Source organism: Paramacrobiotus metropolitanus, unplaced genomic scaffold (assembly GCF_019649055.1).
Source record: "Paramacrobiotus metropolitanus isolate TYO unplaced genomic scaffold, Prichtersi_v1.0 Parri_scaffold0000022, whole genome shotgun sequence".
NCBI lineage: Eukaryota > Metazoa > Tardigrada > Eutardigrada > Parachela > Macrobiotidae > Paramacrobiotus > Paramacrobiotus metropolitanus.
In genome coordinates this window covers 1172725-1190855 of record NW_026570242.1, presented here as the reverse complement: position 1 = coordinate 1190855, position 18131 = coordinate 1172725, and the positions used below count along the sequence as shown (strand labels likewise).

Below are 18131 nucleotides of genomic sequence, written 5' to 3'. Positions count from 1 at the left end.
GGGTGTATGTTGTAGAGCAGTTTCACTGTACCTCGGAATGCATGCTACCTCGCATGCATTCCGACCAATTCCGATAAGCATTACCTCGGAATGTATTTACATGTGACCGGCAAAAAGGTGTTTGGTGGATGGTGGATGCACAGAGTACAATGAAATCGCATTCTTTTTCTCGTCAAAATGCAGCAGATTGGTGGATGAGTCGCTTACCTTTCTGCCGGACTGCATCCACCTATCTGCCGCAGTGGGCAGAATGAGGGACGACTCAACCACCAATCTGCCGAGCCAAAGCCAGTAGACTAATACAAGCCAGGAAGCAGATAAGATCAGTTAAGCCTACTCCGCTGACTTAGCATACCAGTCTGCGGAGGAATGGCTGAAAAATTCGTTTGAAAATTCATAACAATTCATGTGTGGAAGATAGTCAAACGATTTCCACGGTGACCACCTAGAGCATAATGTGGTCGACTATCCGGTTCCTTGACCGACTCATAATTTTTTGCACTCAAATTTTTAAAAGAATCTGTGCCGAAATTCCATTCATTACGATCTGTACGCGCATGACCTGATTCAAAAATAAAATGACCGGAGTGAATGGAAAGAACAGAACGTTTCCCGAATCTCCTATATTCAGTTCCTTGTTCTAGAGTGATTTTTTTAAAAGGCTGCATCCGTTTTGCCACATTATTCTGTACAGCTCGTACAGCAAGCGCCTCCACCTGTCTTGCACGAGGAATGAGCCTTAACCGTGTGCACGACCACCCCACTATTTCCCTGTACAGCGCTTGCGCAGGTGAAATTTCAGAAGAGAGTTGTACATAGGCACATACAGGAGCGCACGTCTTTTACGCTTATATTACGTTTTCTTGAGCTATTTCAGCCATTAGCTGCATACCAAACTGTGGAGAATTTAATTCTCTACAATTCAATATATAACTTGTCCAGGAAAATATAAGCTGAGCAATGCAAAAAGAGTTTTACCGAAAATCTCTAAATTCCAACTGTTGAACCACATTGCAAACACCCTCGTTTGGCAGTTCAGTGCAACAATGCAGTACAAGCCTATTTCGTTTAATGCTTTCTGAAACTATTTCAGAAAGTTTTGCTTGACAGATTCTGCATCTAGATGTAGAGAAAAAAAATCTCTGTTTTATTTTGTACCTGAAAGTCCAATCTCTCCTGAAAAACTTTAAAATAAAAGAAACGCTGATTTCTCCCATAGAGCCCCATGCTTTCTCTCGTCTGAAATATTCTGTGCACAGTGCACTACAAAGCCCGCATGCACGCGGGTATTGCTCATTACTCATAGAATAAATTTCAAAAACTATCAAAGGAAGCTGGTCTTAGCTCTATTCTAATCAGCGGAGCTGGCGTGGCTTCGTGACCGCGTGATATGCCTGCTTCTTGACTTGCATTATGATTAGTCTACTGGCTTTGGCCGAGCCAACCCGTCGGTGTCGATTGATCTACTCGTAACAATGACACCATTGAGTGCATTCAGGCACAGTGTGATAGTCAATACACGCCATCAATGCTCCGACAGAAAGGTGGATGCAGTTGTCCAGATATGTTTACCACTCTGCCTGAATGCCGTCCGACGTTTTTCGTTTTCTTACTGCCACCTTATTGGCGGTCAACCATTAAGTGATAAGAGATGGTTATGACATCCTTTGCCCAAAGCCTCTAATGCAGGCGCATTGTACCGTCGAATTACAACACAAAACCAAAGATAACAGAAAAAAACACAACGGCGGAGCTGAGATGTGAGACTGGCTTGTCTCAAAAAACTCGTCAACCTTCTTTTTAATGTCATCAACCTTTCTAAAAGGTCATCAACCTTTCTGTAAAGGTCATCCACCAATCTGATGGCGACATCCATTGATGAGCATGACGCCATTGTATTCATTTTATTGTCTTATTGTGAATCTGACTGTTCTCGGCTGTCTGAATGATTTATATTTCTTAAACGTTGTTGGAGCTGTGCCTGCGCTACGCAGGAACGTGGCGGAAAGCACACACCAAAAACGAATAAAATTGGCACAATTTTAATAATAATTGCACATGACAACACAAAATCTATCGGGATGACAATCATGAGAGAAAAAAGAACAAAACAGCACGCTAACTCCCCTCTATCGATGACGAGGATTCTTCCGAGGCAAAATATGCGCACACGACAACTGCTCGACGGAGACTGGCTGTACGCCTCTGCCAAAGGCAGACACGATCGACGATTCAGCGTAAGCTGTATCCACGAAACCACACCCACATCCCTGGAGCACACGCTCGCGGCTCTAACAACGTTAACCCTACTGTCTGCTTGTTTATGTGAGTATGAAAAATGGTTTCTCGGATCCAATGACCACACTGATGATTAATTCAAGGGTGTATCAGTGAAGCAGTTTGCTTGCTTATTCAACATGTAGGCCCAGGGTTTAAGTAAACCAATATTATTTAACTTATAAATGAGCGAAAAGAAACGATAAGCTAAATGGATTACAATGAGTGCAGTGAGCCGTCTCAGTGCACTGGCGGCAATCTACTTTCCAGTAAGATGGACGACTGTATCCACCAATCTACCTAGTCAACCCGTCGGTGTCGATTGATATAACAATGAAACTGAAAGCGTGGGCCCAATGAAGGTTCACGCGCAGCACAGAATTGACGGAATTCTGTCTGCCAAACAGATCTAGCAATGCTAAATAGCGCCTACGCTATGGAAAGAGAGAAACGACGCGATTGCGAGAACTTTATAAACACAACTGAAGAATGCTACAAAATGAGCACTGGCAAGTCCCATTGACTGCCGTGCTAAAGTGCGTGCTAAAGTCACTGATTTCATTTTTCAACGTCTGTCTTTACGCCTATAATAACAAGGCTATTCAGCGCTGAGCTGAAACTTTCCGCTGCTCTTTCACGATGACCTTTGTCATCATTCTTTGACTGAACTATTTCAACTGTATTGGTGACCTTTCTCATCTTAGCCCATTCGCTAAGCGCTTTAGCCCCTTCGCTAATTCTACTCTTCTTGCAGAGTGTGGTTCGAAAGTAATCTGAGAACTACGGTCTGCTCATTTGCTTCTCCTTCTGATTGCTTTTTCTCGTGTGGTGGTCCTTCCTCCCACACTTTGCATCTTGCTGATGTATGATGACCTTTCTCTGCTTCATCAACACCACGACCTTTTAGTCCTTCGCATCTGGATGAGTGCTGACTCTTTTTCCATCACGGTCTTCCAAAATAGGCGCTTCTTCTCGCTTGGGCTCGGGTGACCTTCCCCCCGCTGCAATTTCTGGTGACCTTTAGTTGCCAGCTTTTCCGGATAAAGTCTGATGACTTTTATCTTCCAACTTTTCGGCTAAAATCGGATTCGGCTAAGTTGCACTTCGCCACTTCTTCTGAAAAGGTCAAGTTCTAGTTTCTACCCATTTGTCTGGGGCACCGTAATCGTCCGGAATGTTTGTCTTCGTCACTACGTCTTCTGGCATGGTCATCTCTCTTCCGTGAAGCATGTAGTATGCTGAGTACCCGTCGTTGCGTGTACTGCGCGGTACATCGCCGATATGACGTAAGGAAGATACTTGTTGAACTTCCTTTCATTTCCCGCTTTTAGGTATTGCGACCATCCATCGCTGAAAGTCTGCATCTGTCTTTCAACTTGTCCTTGGCCTTCAGGTTGGTACGCTGTTCCAAACGTGGTTTGATTTTAAACACGTTGGTAACCTTTTTCAAAACTTCTGCGGTGAAATGCCTTCCGCGATCCGTGTGGAGAATATGTGGCGCTCCGTGTACCAGAATTATATGCTTCACAAAGACTTTTGCGAATTCCTTTGCGGTAGCTGTTTTCATTGGCTCCGCTATGACGTACTTCGTCAGCTGGTCGATGAAGACCGCGATGTATTTATATCCTCGTTTCTTCGTTGGAAGTAATGGTCCTTTCAGGTCTGCATAGACTCTGAAGAATGGATGTCCGACTTAGATTTCTTGGATCTTTCCACGTGGACATTTTCTTGGCGTCTTTATAAACTGACATCCTCGGCATGCAAGGATGTAATTCTTGACATCCGTGCTCATACGGTCCCAGTATTATCTGAGCCGGATCGCGGTTAGCGTCTTTTCGAAGCCAAGGTGACCTGCTGCTTTTTCATTATGCGGTGCATGGATGATAGCCCTTCTCATTTGCAGCGGTACAACATATGTCCTTTCAAGTCTTCCTTTCTGGTCTTTGACGCGATACAGTATGCCATTCCATAACTGGTAATGCGTCTCAAACTTTGACCTTTTGTCTTCATCTTGCAGGTGCTCAAACTCATCGATGATCATTGCCAGGTGCGCATCTTTTAGCTGCTTGATCCGCAATTGCAAGTTCGTATCATCATCTTCTTCTTCGTCACCCTGGCGATTCACGATGCGGACTACCGCGGTGCTGAGTTCGTTCCAGTCTGTGATTACCTTGCATCTCGGGAGAGGTTTGTGACCTTTCTCAATTTTTTTTGGGAATCTCAGCAATCTCATGAGACACTCTTCCGGAATGTATTCAGAGAGGATTTCTGCTTCGCGACGGTCATTCTGGTCTACTCTTTTCTGACCATCTTTCATGACCTCTCCGTCTTTTCGTTCCGAAGCTTCTTTTCTCACTCTGTTGACCTTCATCCTGGTAGCAGAGCGGGGTTTGAAAGTAAGACGACGACTACGCTCTGCCTCGTTTATGCTCGAGCGCATGTCTCCAAATTCTTTTTCTTCCGACATAACCCTTCTCATGTCGGCTTTTAGCCCTTCTTCCCTTTCTTCGGCCAGTTGCACGAAGAGTTGCCAAACTTCAACCGGAGGTTCTTCTCTGTAAGTTCGTTCTTGTAATCTTCGAAGTCTGGGATTTCGTCATGCTGTTCTTCATTGCAAGTGGGACCTTCTATTGGCGCTCTTGAAAGGGCATCTGCGGTGTCGCAGTATTTACCCGGCTTGCATTCAATCTTGAAGCGGTGACCTTGAAGTGCCAATGCCCATCTTGTCAGTCGGGGATTCATGCATGACTTGTTTGACTCCGAACTTAGAATATTCGTCAAGGTTTTATGGTCAGTTCTCACCGTGAATTCGGAGTAGTCGATATACGACTTAAACTTTCTAACGGCGAAGACTACCGCCAAGCTTTCCCATTCCGTTACTCCGTAATTCTTTTCTCCTCCATTCAAAACGCGATTTGCTTATGCAATGGGATGTCCATCTTGGGACAAGATCGCACCTAGCCCTTCCTTCGATGCGTCGCAGTCGATCACTGTCGGCTTTGTTGGATCGAACTTCTTCAGTACTGGATCCTTACACAACGCTTTCTTAAGGTCATTGAATTCTTGATCATGGATCGCTGACCAATCTCTTTTGATGTTCTTCTCGTGTCTCAGCAATTCGTAAAGATGCGCCGTATTTTGCGCGTATCCAAAGGATGAACTTTCTGTAATAATTCGCTAATCCTAGGAATGACCTCAATTGCCGTTCAGTTGTCGGTTTCTTTTGGCCGTTTACTGCCATGAGCTTTTCGGGATCCATTCTGATACCATTCTCACTGAGGATGTGCCCCAGGAATCCCATTTCGCGCATGCCGAATTAGCATTTCGTCGGCTTAATTGTGAAGCCTGCGTCAACCAAACTTTGAAGGACGTTCCTTAAGTTCTGCATGAAGATCTCCCAGGTCTTCCCTGCAAAGATCACGTCATCATTGTAGCCGAAAACGCAACCCATTCGCTTTGCGTTCGACAAGACTTTATCCATGCAAAGTTGAAAGGTCGCAGGTCAATTACAGACTCCAAAAGGCATTCTTTTGAAACGGAACATTCCGTCCTGCCTGACGAAAGTCGTCTTGTCTTTCGAGGCTGGATCCATTGGGATCTGCCAGAAGCCACTTTGTAATTCCATCTTGCCGTAGTATTTGTTTCCCGCGCATGCGTCAAGCAGTTCATCCGGGTTCGGCAGTGGATAGATATTCTTTTTCGTCAACTTTTTCAGAAGAATGTAATGGACACAGAATCTTGTCCCTATAGTTCCGTCGCCATTTTTCTTTGCGGCCAATACGACCGGGAAACTCCATTCCGCGTCGGACGGCTCGATGACATCTTGCTGCAACATCTCTTCGATGTGCTCGTGATGAATTCACGAACTTTCCAGCTTGTTCTTGCCGGATTGCATTTAACCGGTTTTGCATCGGCTGTGTCAATAGTGTGCGTTACCCCTTTGACTTCGCCGTACGGTTTCTTTGACGTGGGGAGAACTTTCCAAAACTCCCAAAATGCATTTCGCACGTCATTCTTTTGTTCTTCAGTTAGGTCTGATTCTAACTTTAATCTTTCAATGATGTCATTCAATTCTTTTTTCGTCTTTGCATCCACTTCCGGATCTTCGAAAACGTTTCTCACAACGCCAGCCGAGTTGACCTTTACATTCTCAAGGTGTTCGTAATGTTCTACGTAACCGAGAAATTGGCCCTTCCTTACGGTCTTTCGGCTTTTGCTCCGGTTTTCTATGACGATTTCAAATCGAGTGCCGTTATGGTCCGTTACTCCCGTTCTCGGTCGGACTTCATTATCTTTCTGTGGCGTCACTGTGTACATCAGCTTCTGTGCACGCGGTACATGACCTCCCATTTTGACCTTTACGCGCGTCGCCAAGTTTGGTCTTAACTTGACTCGCTGGTCGCTGTAGACTTTGCTTGCTCGTTCTGGGATTCTTGCTCTCTGCACTTTAACACCTCGAACAATGATCTCTTTCTCTTGTTCTTCGTTCTTTTCAACGTCTTCGTCAAGGTCACGCAGATCTTCTTGATCTGAAAGGTCACTCACTCCAGAATCTTCAGAAGTGGTCGAGTTGTCGCTCTTACTCGAGAATTCCGAGTCGGATTCGCTGCTATTATTTGCTTCGAGCGCTTGACCTTTGCTCTTTTTCTCGATCGGTCGCTCATCGACGCCTTCGTCTTCAATTTCTGTTGAAACGTCATCGCCTTCGTCCTTACAAGCGCTAAGTTTTTTCGCTTTTCGTTTTTCGGGCAGAGGTTTGTTCTTTTCCTTGGACTTTCGTCCGTTTCGTGCAGCTGTCCTTGGATTTGTTCGTGTTGCGCGAATCCTTGCTCGTGACCTATCCCTTTCTTCGTCTTCCAAGCAATCATTTGCTTGAGCGGTATTCCGTGACCTTTCTGATTTTTCAACTGGCGGCCCTTCCTCACCAGTTTCGGGTGACCTTTCATCAATTTTTGGAACTGACCTTTCTGGCTCTTTTTCTTCCAGCATCGCGTTTAGTGATCTTTCGTTCTTCTCGGGTGGTGGCCCTTCCTCACCATTACCGAGTGACCTTTGCAGTGATGCTACTAACGACGCTGCTTTCTTCACTTTCGGAGACATCTGAGCCCTTTTTGCTTCTGTTACTGGGATTCCGTTTTCCTTATCCCGAATCGCCTGGTTCAGTTCCTTGATCATCTGAGCCAGCTCATACGCTGTGTGCGTAGTTTGCTCTTCTTTGGCGCCTGTGCCGTTTTCGTGAACAGCGCTTGTGCTGACTTCTAGTTCTGTTTCTTTAATTTCTTCGGCACTTGTACCGTTCTCTTTGTTTTTTTCTTTTTCAGCGCTTGTGCCGTGACCTTTAGGTCTCTTATCACTGATAAAGACGCAATTAGGCTTCAGCTCTTCTGTGATCTAGTCGTCGCTCGGTATGGTTTAGTACATGCACCAAGTATCTCCGCCTCGTCCGGGATACTCCACTCCATCTGGATCTGGTGCAAAGGTCACCTATTTCTTTCTTGGATAACCGAATAATCCAAGTTCGTGTCTTTTTCTCGTGACCTTTGGCTATGGCACATCTCCCGTGAATATCGGTACCTCTTCAAGGATTTTTCCCCATTGTCTATTCCATGGCCCTAAATTTCCTTTCTTGCGGCAGGCCTGGTAAAGGTCAAATAGCTCGTACACCGGTGTGCCCAGTCCAATTGGAAAAACGACGTTCTTCCTTCACCTTTCCATGGATAATTTACTCTGAGTTCATAGAATAAGTCGATCCTAGCTTTTTCTCATATTTCGTTCTCTTCAAATGCTCGTCGCCTTTCTCTGTCGAGCTTTGTGATCGGGTTTGTGTATAACATGGGTCGCTTTTCTCCGCCTTTTCGGGAATGAAGTTATCAGCTTCTTGCTGCCAATGGTGGAGCCACTTTTCTCTGAAGATGATGTAGTTCTTTACTACTGATAACCATTCTCGATAGCATTGCCAGAAGTGACTTGCTTTTGGCAAGTCTGGCATGGGAAGTTTTCTCATGATTGACGTGCGATTGCTTCATTGCATTTCGGCCATTCCGAAAGGTCATCTTGCGTCATTTCTTGCATGCACTTTGCACTCTTTTCTTGAGGTCTCGCTGTCGAAAGGTCATCGCTGTCGTGCCAGTCATGATGACAAGAGGTTGCTCTCTCCTCCGCCGTCCATTCTCTTGGTTTACGGCAGACGACTCGATTATCCCCTTCTGGCATCCGTTCTTTTGGTTTTGGACGGGTGATAACGCAGTTATTTTTTTTCAACTGAGTCGGTATCTGTCCATTCGTCATCCCATTCAATTTCGATTACACTATCTCCTGAAGGTACTTCGATAACTTCGATATCTTTATCTGCAGAGCGTGGTTCGGAAGTACGACGACAACTACGCTTTGCTGCATCGTTGCGCGAGCGCGTGTTTCGACCTTTCGCCCGCTCCCTTGCTTTGTTGCATGTTTCGTCAGCAGTGCGTGGTTCGAAGGTATGCTGAGAACCATGCTCTGTTTTCCTTGTGTCCAGTTGCTTTCTGGCTTGATCTCGTATTTCCGAGAATAGTGCTCTTTCGTCGCTAGTCATCAGTCCCGGCTCTTTTCTGGGCCCTACCATTCTCGTGCCCAGTGCCTCTGGTACTGGGATTAGCCTGGACCACTCCATTCCTGACACTAGCGACTGTTTCTTTGCAATCAGCGCTTCTGCTGGCATAATCCTAATTTGTTCCATCGTTGGTGACCTTTGTGTCCCTTTCGACTTCGGTGACCTTTTGCTTCTTTTAGCATTTTCTAATCCCTGTGCCTCTGATACTGGGATTAGCTCTTCACCATTCTCATTTTGCTTATAATCTTCGATCCCTGTGCCTCTGGTACTGGGATAACCGTTTGCCCCGAATCATTTCTTGGTTGAAGTTCGGTGACCTTTCCTGCATTAACTTTTGCATAGGATTTCGGCTCATCATCTTCAGCTTCGGTTTCTCTTTCTTCCTCGTCGTCCTCGTCTATCAGGACGAATTTCTTTGCAAGGGAGTCGAATCCCAGTAGGACTTGAACATCGTCTGACTCTGGTCTGACGTAGAACGAGTGCTGACTCGTTTTCTTTCTTAAGGTCACCGGTCCTACGCAGCAATGCGTGACTTGAAAGCCTGACGTTCCGCTGATACCTTTGATCATCACCGTCCTTCTCGGCGGAAGCGGTAAGATGTGAAGGCCGTTCCTTTCACAAAACTGTTGACAGATCAAAGACGTCTCTGCGCCAGTGTCAAGCATCGCCATGACATTTTATTTCCCACTTTGACTTCGTGCGTGTAAGCTTCGATCCGTTTCGTTAAATTTCCATCTTCCAGTTTCAACACTCTTATTCGGCACTTGACTGGAATCGGTGCATGGTGCTTGCTCTCTATCAGACCTTTCGAGCTCCAACGATCTATCCGTTTCGGTACGTTGGGTCGCATGTCTGAGAACTTTTCAATCCGTTTTCGGTAAGGCTTTCGTCTGCTCATTCGCAGCGATCTCGTTGCCCGTGAGCTTTGCCACTTCGCACATTTGCCCCTTCTCTTGTGCGTTCTCGTGACCTTTTATCACTTGCGCAATAACTTCATATTATGACCTTTCATTACGCACGTCTTTCGACGGCTTTTTTTCTTTCGACGGTATGCTGTCCTTGCAGCGTCAAGGTTACTTTCGTGACTTTCTTGATTTGCAGTTACTTTCTGCTGTCCCGGATGCAGAGTTGAGGCCCTTCCGTCAACCCTGTTCCCCGCAGTTACTTTCTGCGGTTACCTTTTGGTCGGCCCCGGCTGCACTTGTTGCAGCGTCAAGTTCTTTCGTGACCATTCGATGCAGTTACTTTCTGCTGATCCGGATGCAGAGTTGAGGCCCTTCCTTCAACCCTGTTTCCCGCAGTTACTTTCTGCGGTGACCTTTCGGTCATCCCCGGCTGAGTCAAGCTACTTTCTTGACTTCCCGCAGTTGCTTTCTGCGGTGACCTTTCGGTCAGATTCTTCCGTCCTTGCGGCAATCTTTTTATACCCTTTTCTTGACCTTTGCGCGCCCCTTTGCTCGATTTCGAGTTACTTTCTTGAATCCTGGGACGACCAGCAGGCTCACCGGCGCCTACTGACCTTGTACGTTTCCCTGGACCATTCCCTGAACCGGCGCTCCTCGCGCCTGACCGGCACCATTCGCTGGGGCGAAGTTAAAGCCTCCGCCTTGCTGACCGAAACCGTTCCGGTTTCCCCCGGCAAAGCCGCCTTGCTGACCGCCGAAGTCGCCCTGGCCACCTTGACCGGCGAAGTTGCCCTGGCCACCTTGACCGGCAAAATTCTGGCCACCTTGACCACCACCGTTCCATTGGCCACCTTGACCACAGTTATTCCACTGGCCTCCTTGACCACCGCCGTTGTTCCATTGGCCACCGTTGTTCCATTGGCCGCCGCCGTTATTGCCGCGGTTGCCGCCACGGCCTCTTCCTCTTCCTCGGAAGCCTCCTGTAGATGAGCCATATCCGCCGTTTCCTCCGCCTTGGCCACCTTGACCAGCAAAGTTACCTTGGCCTCCGGCGAAGTTTCCTTGGCCACCTTGACCACCGCCGAAGTTTCCTTGGCCGCCGAAATTACCCTGGCCACCTTGACCTCCGTTGTTCCACTGGCCCCCTTGACCAGCATACCGTTCGCCTTGGCGTGACTGTGGCACATATCCATTTGCCATCCCGTTGCGCCATCCACCATGATTGTTGCGCAGCATCAGCCATTCTTGGTATACAACTCGGTTAGGGTTTTGGTTCCACGGTGTTACCGCAAACGGACACGCCTGCGTGTGGTGATTGCCGTACATGCAGTTCTGGCATGTCAGCGCATATATTGACCACCCATACATCAATCATGGTGAATAGCGCTTCATTCGCGACCCATATCGTGGTCATTGATTCCCTTGTCCGCGGTTCGGCCTAAAATTTCCTTGGCCTACTCCGCCACCATTAAATCCCTGGCCAGCAAAGCCCGGATTCCCCTGAGCCATTCTCTGACCGCCAAACCCTCCATTCAGGGCATTCCCTTGGACATTCCTTTGGGAGTTCTGCGCTACCCTAGCCGCCTGTTGAGCTGTCGCTTGAAGGGCTGAGATCGCAAACTTGGTCGCTTCCTGGACCGCTGTTTGTATCGCCGCGATCGTCGCGTACGATATCTGACCTTCATTTCGCTCGTTGCCAAAGATCACCTCTTGAGTGCCTAAAGGCGGAAATTCCTAAATATTTCTTGGCATCTGTGCCGAACACGACTGGTTTTGTCGCCTATTCGCGACTTCTTCGATCTGACCGGATCGAATGATGACGCAGTCGTCTTGAGTCCGGTTGCCTCTCGTGACCTTTTACTTTTCTTCGCCAGTTGACCATGTGGGGACGAATTCTTCGATGTCCATTGGGTTATGAAATTTCAGCGCTCGAAGTGCCTTATAAAGGTCACTATCGTTCTTACATCCTTGGATTAGGAATCCGATGGCCTGCTTCTCTGTAATGATCCGCTTCGATTTGAAGCGTATGATCGCCTGATAGAATTGATCAAGCGTTTCTTTGCCGGCCTCGAACTATCTTGTCATAGCTTCCCTCAAGGCGTTGGCTCCTTCGTCGCGATCGCCAAAATGTTCTTTGAACTTCGTCATCCATTCATCGACGGTTAGTTCTTCCGCCTCTTCTTCATCGTCAATTTCTCTTTCCGCGTCAAACCACGCCTTCGCGTCACCTTTGACTGCGTTGGCGACTTTCAGCATCATTGCTGCATCCGAAAGGTCATACGTCTTTTGAGTTTTCTCGACCTGACGGATCCAACCAAGTAAAGCGTCTCGGTTGCCGTCAAAATCGGTCAGTGCAGATTTCCGAGACATTGCCCTCATGATTCCTCTGAACTTTCGTTCTTCTCGGCGTAATCGCTGTGCTTCAGCGTGATATTCAGCACCGTATTCCCTTTCTCGCCTTTCTTCTTCACGAGCTACCCTTTCCTGCTCGTTTTGGCAAACCCGTGGGTCTTCCCGATTAACTGGCTGATGGTCGGATTTATAGACAATTGTTTCACTCGGTACTGTTTCATGTGGTCGAGGGTTAATCCCGCCGATCGGTCCTGAGTGCCCCTTCGCCAACTCAGTGTCGTCGGTGATCTTTTCGGTTTTAACCTTTTCTTCATCCTGGCCGTCACTTCGGCCGGTCCCCGTCTTTAAGGGAGCTCTGAAATGAAAGCTACCTTCAGTCGAGTGGACCTCACCATATCCTAGGGGCGGAGACTCTATCCGTTTCGGCTCCTTAAGGCACTGTTCAGCTGTTTCTTCTTCTTTTGCTTTTGCTGAACTTTACTGTGCTTTGATTTCTTTTTGAAGCGTTTTGTTCAGTGATTCCATCTGTCGGTATTCTTTCATCAGATCGTTTGGGTCCTTTCTTAACTTCTCATATTGTGAATTTGCTTCGGTGACTCTTCTCATCTGGTCGATAATTGTGTTTGCCCTTTGATCTAGTGTCTTGTCGAGGTCTTTCTTTGCCTCTCTGAGGATTTCACCTTCCGTTTCCAGTCGTGTGATGCGATCTGCTCGGTGTATGATGGATCTTCCTCTCGCTTGTTATTATTCTTCGACTGTCTTCAGTTGGACTTCCAGCTCATTAATTTTATCATCCTTTTCCATCACTGAGGTGGCCATTTCCACCAGTTCATTGCTTAATTTAGCGATTTCCTCTTTTTGATTCTCAATTTTCGATTGCCCTTCTCTATTCTGAGCCTCTAGCACAGTGACCCGTTCGTCACACTCTGTTGTGCCGAGGTTGACCACTTCTTAACTTCTTTCTTTTGACTTTCGACTTCGTTATTGAGTCGTTTGATTTCAGTTTTCGTGGTTTTTGCCAGTTCCAGAAGCCTCTGTGCTGCCTGGTCTCTCTGGCTTTCCGCTTCGTTTTGCTTCTTCTTACTCTCTTGCAGTTCCGTTTGTAACGTCTTAATATTTTCCTCGCGCGACTATTTTCCTCCTTCAATTTCGACATATCCGCTTGTAGGCTGGAAACTTTCCCTGTGAATTTTGTCGCGTTCGACAAATATTCGTCATGCTTCTTTTGAGATTTTTTGACTTTTGACTGCAAGAGGTCACGCTCACTCTTCAGTTCCGCTATCTCCCGTGACCTTTCTGCTGATTCCTCAGAAAAACTGTTATTGAGGTCTTCTGCAGTCAGCATTCCTTCCATTTCTTTATCGTCGACCACTTTCTTCAACTCTTCCGCAGCTTTTCTTTGAGCTTCGAATCCGACCTTTCACTGCTGCGCTTCCTCTTTGAGGGTGACCTTTTCTTGATCTCTCACGAACAATCTAGCTTCGATTTCAATAGTTTTGTTACGTTGTTCCTGAACCAGAGCAAATGCTTGCTCTTCTTTTTCGTCGAGCATCCGTTCTAGCTCTCTGACCCGTTGCGTCACTGCATTTGATTCGGAAGTTTGGGGTGATGGTGACCTTTGGCTCCGGCCGTCAGCCCTTCCTGACGCCGTTCCTTCAATAGTCTCTTCCAGCTTATCTTTAAAGGTCATTTTGATCATTCCATCCGTCAGGTCAGCTTGTCTCATTGCGGTATGGAAAGACATTTGTACCGTCGCTTCGTCTTCATCGTCCATGTAGTACTTTTCTTCGCTTGACGCCGGGCTGGTACCATTCTCTTCCAGTTTTTCCTTAAAGGTCGTCAGTGTAGACCTTTCCTTCTTTTGACAATGCGTTCTCATCACCCCCTTCGGTGACCTTTTGACTGACTTCGTCATTTCCCTTCTCTTCCTGTTCCTCATTTTCCTCCTTGACCTTTTCGGCCGACCGTGCCATTCCTTCGGTCTTGGCCTTCGGACCATCTTCATTCTTTCCATCTGCAGCCATTCTTTCATCGGTGACCTTTGGCTGGTCTACCGTGCTGATTCCGGCATGTCGCCCGGAATCATCTTAGTTTCCGTCGCTCGAGCTCTCAATCTGGGTTTCCCTCAGAGCCGTTTGATATGTGGCGCCTGAGCCTGTGGTGTCCTTCCTCCCAAAGGCCAGTTGAGCTCGAGTTGCTCATTCATGGGTCACCGGCCGTGTGTACGGCTTCAGTTTCACTTCGTAAGGGTTTTCTAACCCCTGAGACCGTTCTCTCTGACTACCCGACGAGACCGGCTCGTTACCGTCTGTATCTTTATCCATGTCTTTTGGATTCCGTTGATGATCGGATAACTTGGACGATGCTAATAATGTTTCTGACACGTATGTTAGTTTAAGCTACGTAAGCCCGTTTACACGTAAACAGAAACAAGCGCTGTCCTAAAGGTCACCACCTCTGTATCAGCTCAACTTTGTTAAACGTCACTCTGCCTCAAAAAGATTCAAGTCTTTTCTAAAGGTCACTTTTTCCTTGAAGAAATTTGACTAAATCCCTTTTAAAGGTCACATCCTTTAACAAAACTTCGCTAATTATCCGCTGTTTCAGCTTTAAAGCTTTTTCCGACTTCGTTAGAGGTCACTTTTTTCTTCAGACTTTTATCCTGTTTAAAGGTCGCATGCAACTTTGCTCAAAAACGATAACTTCAAAAAATTTTTCGATTTTATTCATGATTTTATTAAACCGCTTAAAACGTGCTCAAATCATCAACTAGCCATCTTCGGTAAAGTTCATCATTTTTGTCGAAAATTTTTAGTAAAGGTCGAAGTCTCGTTAGTCGGTTCAGAAAATTTTCTTAGTTTTTGCCGTGCGCAAAAACTCCGCCTCCTGTCAAAATCTCAGTTTCTTATTGGCTGATTCCTTAGCTAACTTTAGCTGCGCTACTGCGCCAATCACAGTGCAGATAACCGACCAATTAGAAGAGTTGTTTTTCAAATTATAAGGCAGAGTGACGTCACGACCGAAATCGGAAATTTTTGCTAGTGGGCCGAGCGCAAAAGTACCGCCTACTTTTCTGCTCAGCTCAGAACCGACCAATGAAAAATGGGAGTTCTACCTATCTACCAATAGCAAAATTAATAACGGATTTCTGACATTTCCGATTCCAGAATCCGGATGGAGATACTCCGCGTTTTTCCGCGTCCTCCAGCGATCCTCCAGCGATTAAGCTGACTTCTCCTGGGCCAGCCGCTAAGCCCTTCTGCTTCGTATCAGCAGGACGCAACGGTGCCTCGACCAAAGAACTGGCTGGCTGCGGGTCTTCTGCCGAGCCTTGACGTTGGCAAACGGCAGGGGCGCTCGATCACCCTTTTGGGAGAGCGCGTATTGTGTGTGCGCTCTACTGCCGTAGAGTAGCACCTAAAACTCTACACCCGCAGTCCAAAAGTGGCTTGCCCACTCGTGCCCCCCATCAAGCTTCTGCCTCTTGCGGCGATCTTTTTCGGCGCTTGTGCCCCTCCAGCCAAAGCTACTGCCGTAATCCGGCCGCGTCAGAACAGATACAGTGCACTCTACTGCAGTAGAGATGCGCCGTTGTCTGATCTGCTGTCGAGATCCAAACACCCTTCGCCACTGGACCGTACGCGAGCCATTTCTCGCGGGAGACTTACTCCGCTCCTCGTCAGATGGACGGGAAAACTTCAGAGATTATCCTGGAGAAATACAGCTCCTTTCATGGTAGCAGAGCCTGCTCGGAAAGTAGCAGAACGCAATTCTCAGCATACTTTCGAACCACGCTCTGCTACCATGAAAGCGTGGACCAGTGAAGGTTCACGCGCAGCACAGAATTGACGGAATTCTGTCTGCCAAACAGATCTAGCAATGCTAAATAGCGCTACGCTATGGAAAGCGAGATACGACGCGATTGCGAGAACTTTATAAACGCAACTGAAGAATGCTAGAAAATGAGCACTGGCAAGTCCCATTGACTGCCGTGCTAAAGTGCGCGCCATGTGCGCTGCACGTACCAGAGGCGTGTTCAGTAGAGCCGCGAACAATATCGGCTATGCCGATCAGCCAATTAGAGGCGAGGTGTACGAAAGTACTGCCTGCGCTCATAAAACCATAGAATGCATTCGAGTCCATTGTGAGAGTCAGTGCATGTCGTCACTGCTCCGGCAGAAAGGTGGGTGCAGTTATGCATGCACGTACTAGTATGTATACCACTCTGCCTGCATGTTAGCCGACTTTTTTTCATTTTTTGATTAAATTTTTGATTTATAAAATTTAACTTGGAATGTAGTGTTGGACGAGGAGCGTGCCATTTATGCCAACTAGCTAGCCAGCCAACTGTCTTCACAGAATCATTTTTTCTCGTCCATATCTGGGTAAAAGCTCCAGATCAACACTTCAAAAGGCAGGTAAACATTCAGGAGAAAGGTTGATGACCTCTGGCGGAAAGGTTTAATGACCGTTAGAGAAAGGTTGATGGCCTCTGGCAGAAAGGTTGATAACCTTCATTGAGCGTCAACCATCAACTCGTCAACATTCCTGCCGGCTACATGCGCGTACTGAATGAGAAGTACTGTCATTAAAATTGTCATCATTATTTCAAGTGAGGGGAAGCCAGTTGCACTATGCACTTGTAGCGAGCACTTGAAGGCGGCCTCGCAGTTTAACTGTTTAAGTAGTAGGTTCCCCTACGAGTTGGAATCCATAGGTTTATCCAGAAACAATGGAAAGCGTCCAGACGGATTGACATTGGTGCCATTCGAGAAGGAAAACAGCTTGTATGAGACACCACCTTTGCGGACACGTTAGCACAATCGTACCTTGAACGGTCAGCAAAGGCTGCGCGCGCAGCGGCACAACAAGCAGAAAACCGGAAACGATACAATTATCGGGGTCTGGGCAAACAGTACGAGTACTGGTTTTATCCTTTTGCCGTGGAAACGCTCGGAGTGCTCGGCGAAGCAGCCAGCGAAATGGTCAGCGTTTTTGGTCGGAAAATCAAGGAGAGATCCGGAGAAGGCAGATCGGCTACCATCCATTTCGCCAATTGGACATTTCGGCAACTGGACAATTCGCTATGTAACATTTCGCATCACTTCGAATCGAAATTAAACCACGAAAAAATAAGATGATATGACCTAAGAAACATGAGAAATTAAAAAGCGCAAGAAATCTAAGAAACCTAAAAATTCAAAGAAACCTAGAGTAAGAAAAACTAAAAAGTCTAAAAAACCTAAGAAAACCTACCCGGGTAAGAAATCTAAGAACATCACAGATGCCAAAGAAAACCTAAGAAGCCTATAAGAAACATAAGGATAACTTGAAGTCTAAGGAAACCTAAAAACCTAAGAAGTCTAAGATAAATTAAGAAAATAAAAAGAACTACGGTTGGCGAAATGTTCCGTTGGCGAAATGGGAGGATACCGGCAGATCCACGGCTTTTTTAAAGCAGCAGCGGCCGGTTTCGTAGCACTTAGCCGTACGCGTGAACGCGGCGCGCTCATCCAAACAGTAGCTGCCTGCCAAGGCGGTTTGATCAGTTTTGAATTTAGTGAACCCACGGGCGGGTGTGATTGTCTTTGTTGCCGGATCCCAGAAGTGGCTCAATCTGTACCAAACTTCGCGTCTGTTGTCACTGTCTCGTTGCGGACCAAACTTCGCGACTGCTTAAAAAGAAATTGCTAAGTGGCCGCCAATAATACGATGCGAGAAAAGCGACACGGTATATTAGCGCGACAGTTCCGCTACAGCCGCGACCGTGCTAGTGCTATGCCCCAACATAGCCAGAAACACGGCGCGACGACAGCGACACTGTCGCGCTAATATACCGTGTCGCTGCCGTCGCGCCGTGTTTCGGGCCATGCCAGGGCATAGCACTAGCACGGTCGCGGCTGTAGCGACACTGTCGCGCTTAAATACCGTGTCGCTGTCGTCGCGCCGTGTTTATTGATCTGCAAGATTGCCACATACACTGTTTTCGATCTGAGGCTGACTTTAAC

The 18131-nt window shown here is 47.0% G+C and overlaps 1 protein-coding gene across 1 annotated transcript; it reads right to left on the bottom strand.

The window, feature by feature from the left end:
* Window positions 1–6021: 6021 nt before the first annotated feature.
* Window positions 6022–10991, bottom strand: LOC129586861 (uncharacterized). Its single transcript, XM_055480326.1, has 2 exons — window positions 10608–10991; window positions 6022–7668 (listed from the first exon to the last, which is right to left on the bottom strand). Exons 1-2 carry the CDS (start codon window positions 10989–10991, stop codon window positions 6022–6024), a joined length of 2031 nt encoding a protein of 676 aa, XP_055336301.1.
* Between the last annotated feature and the right edge of the window lie 7140 nt (window positions 10992–18131).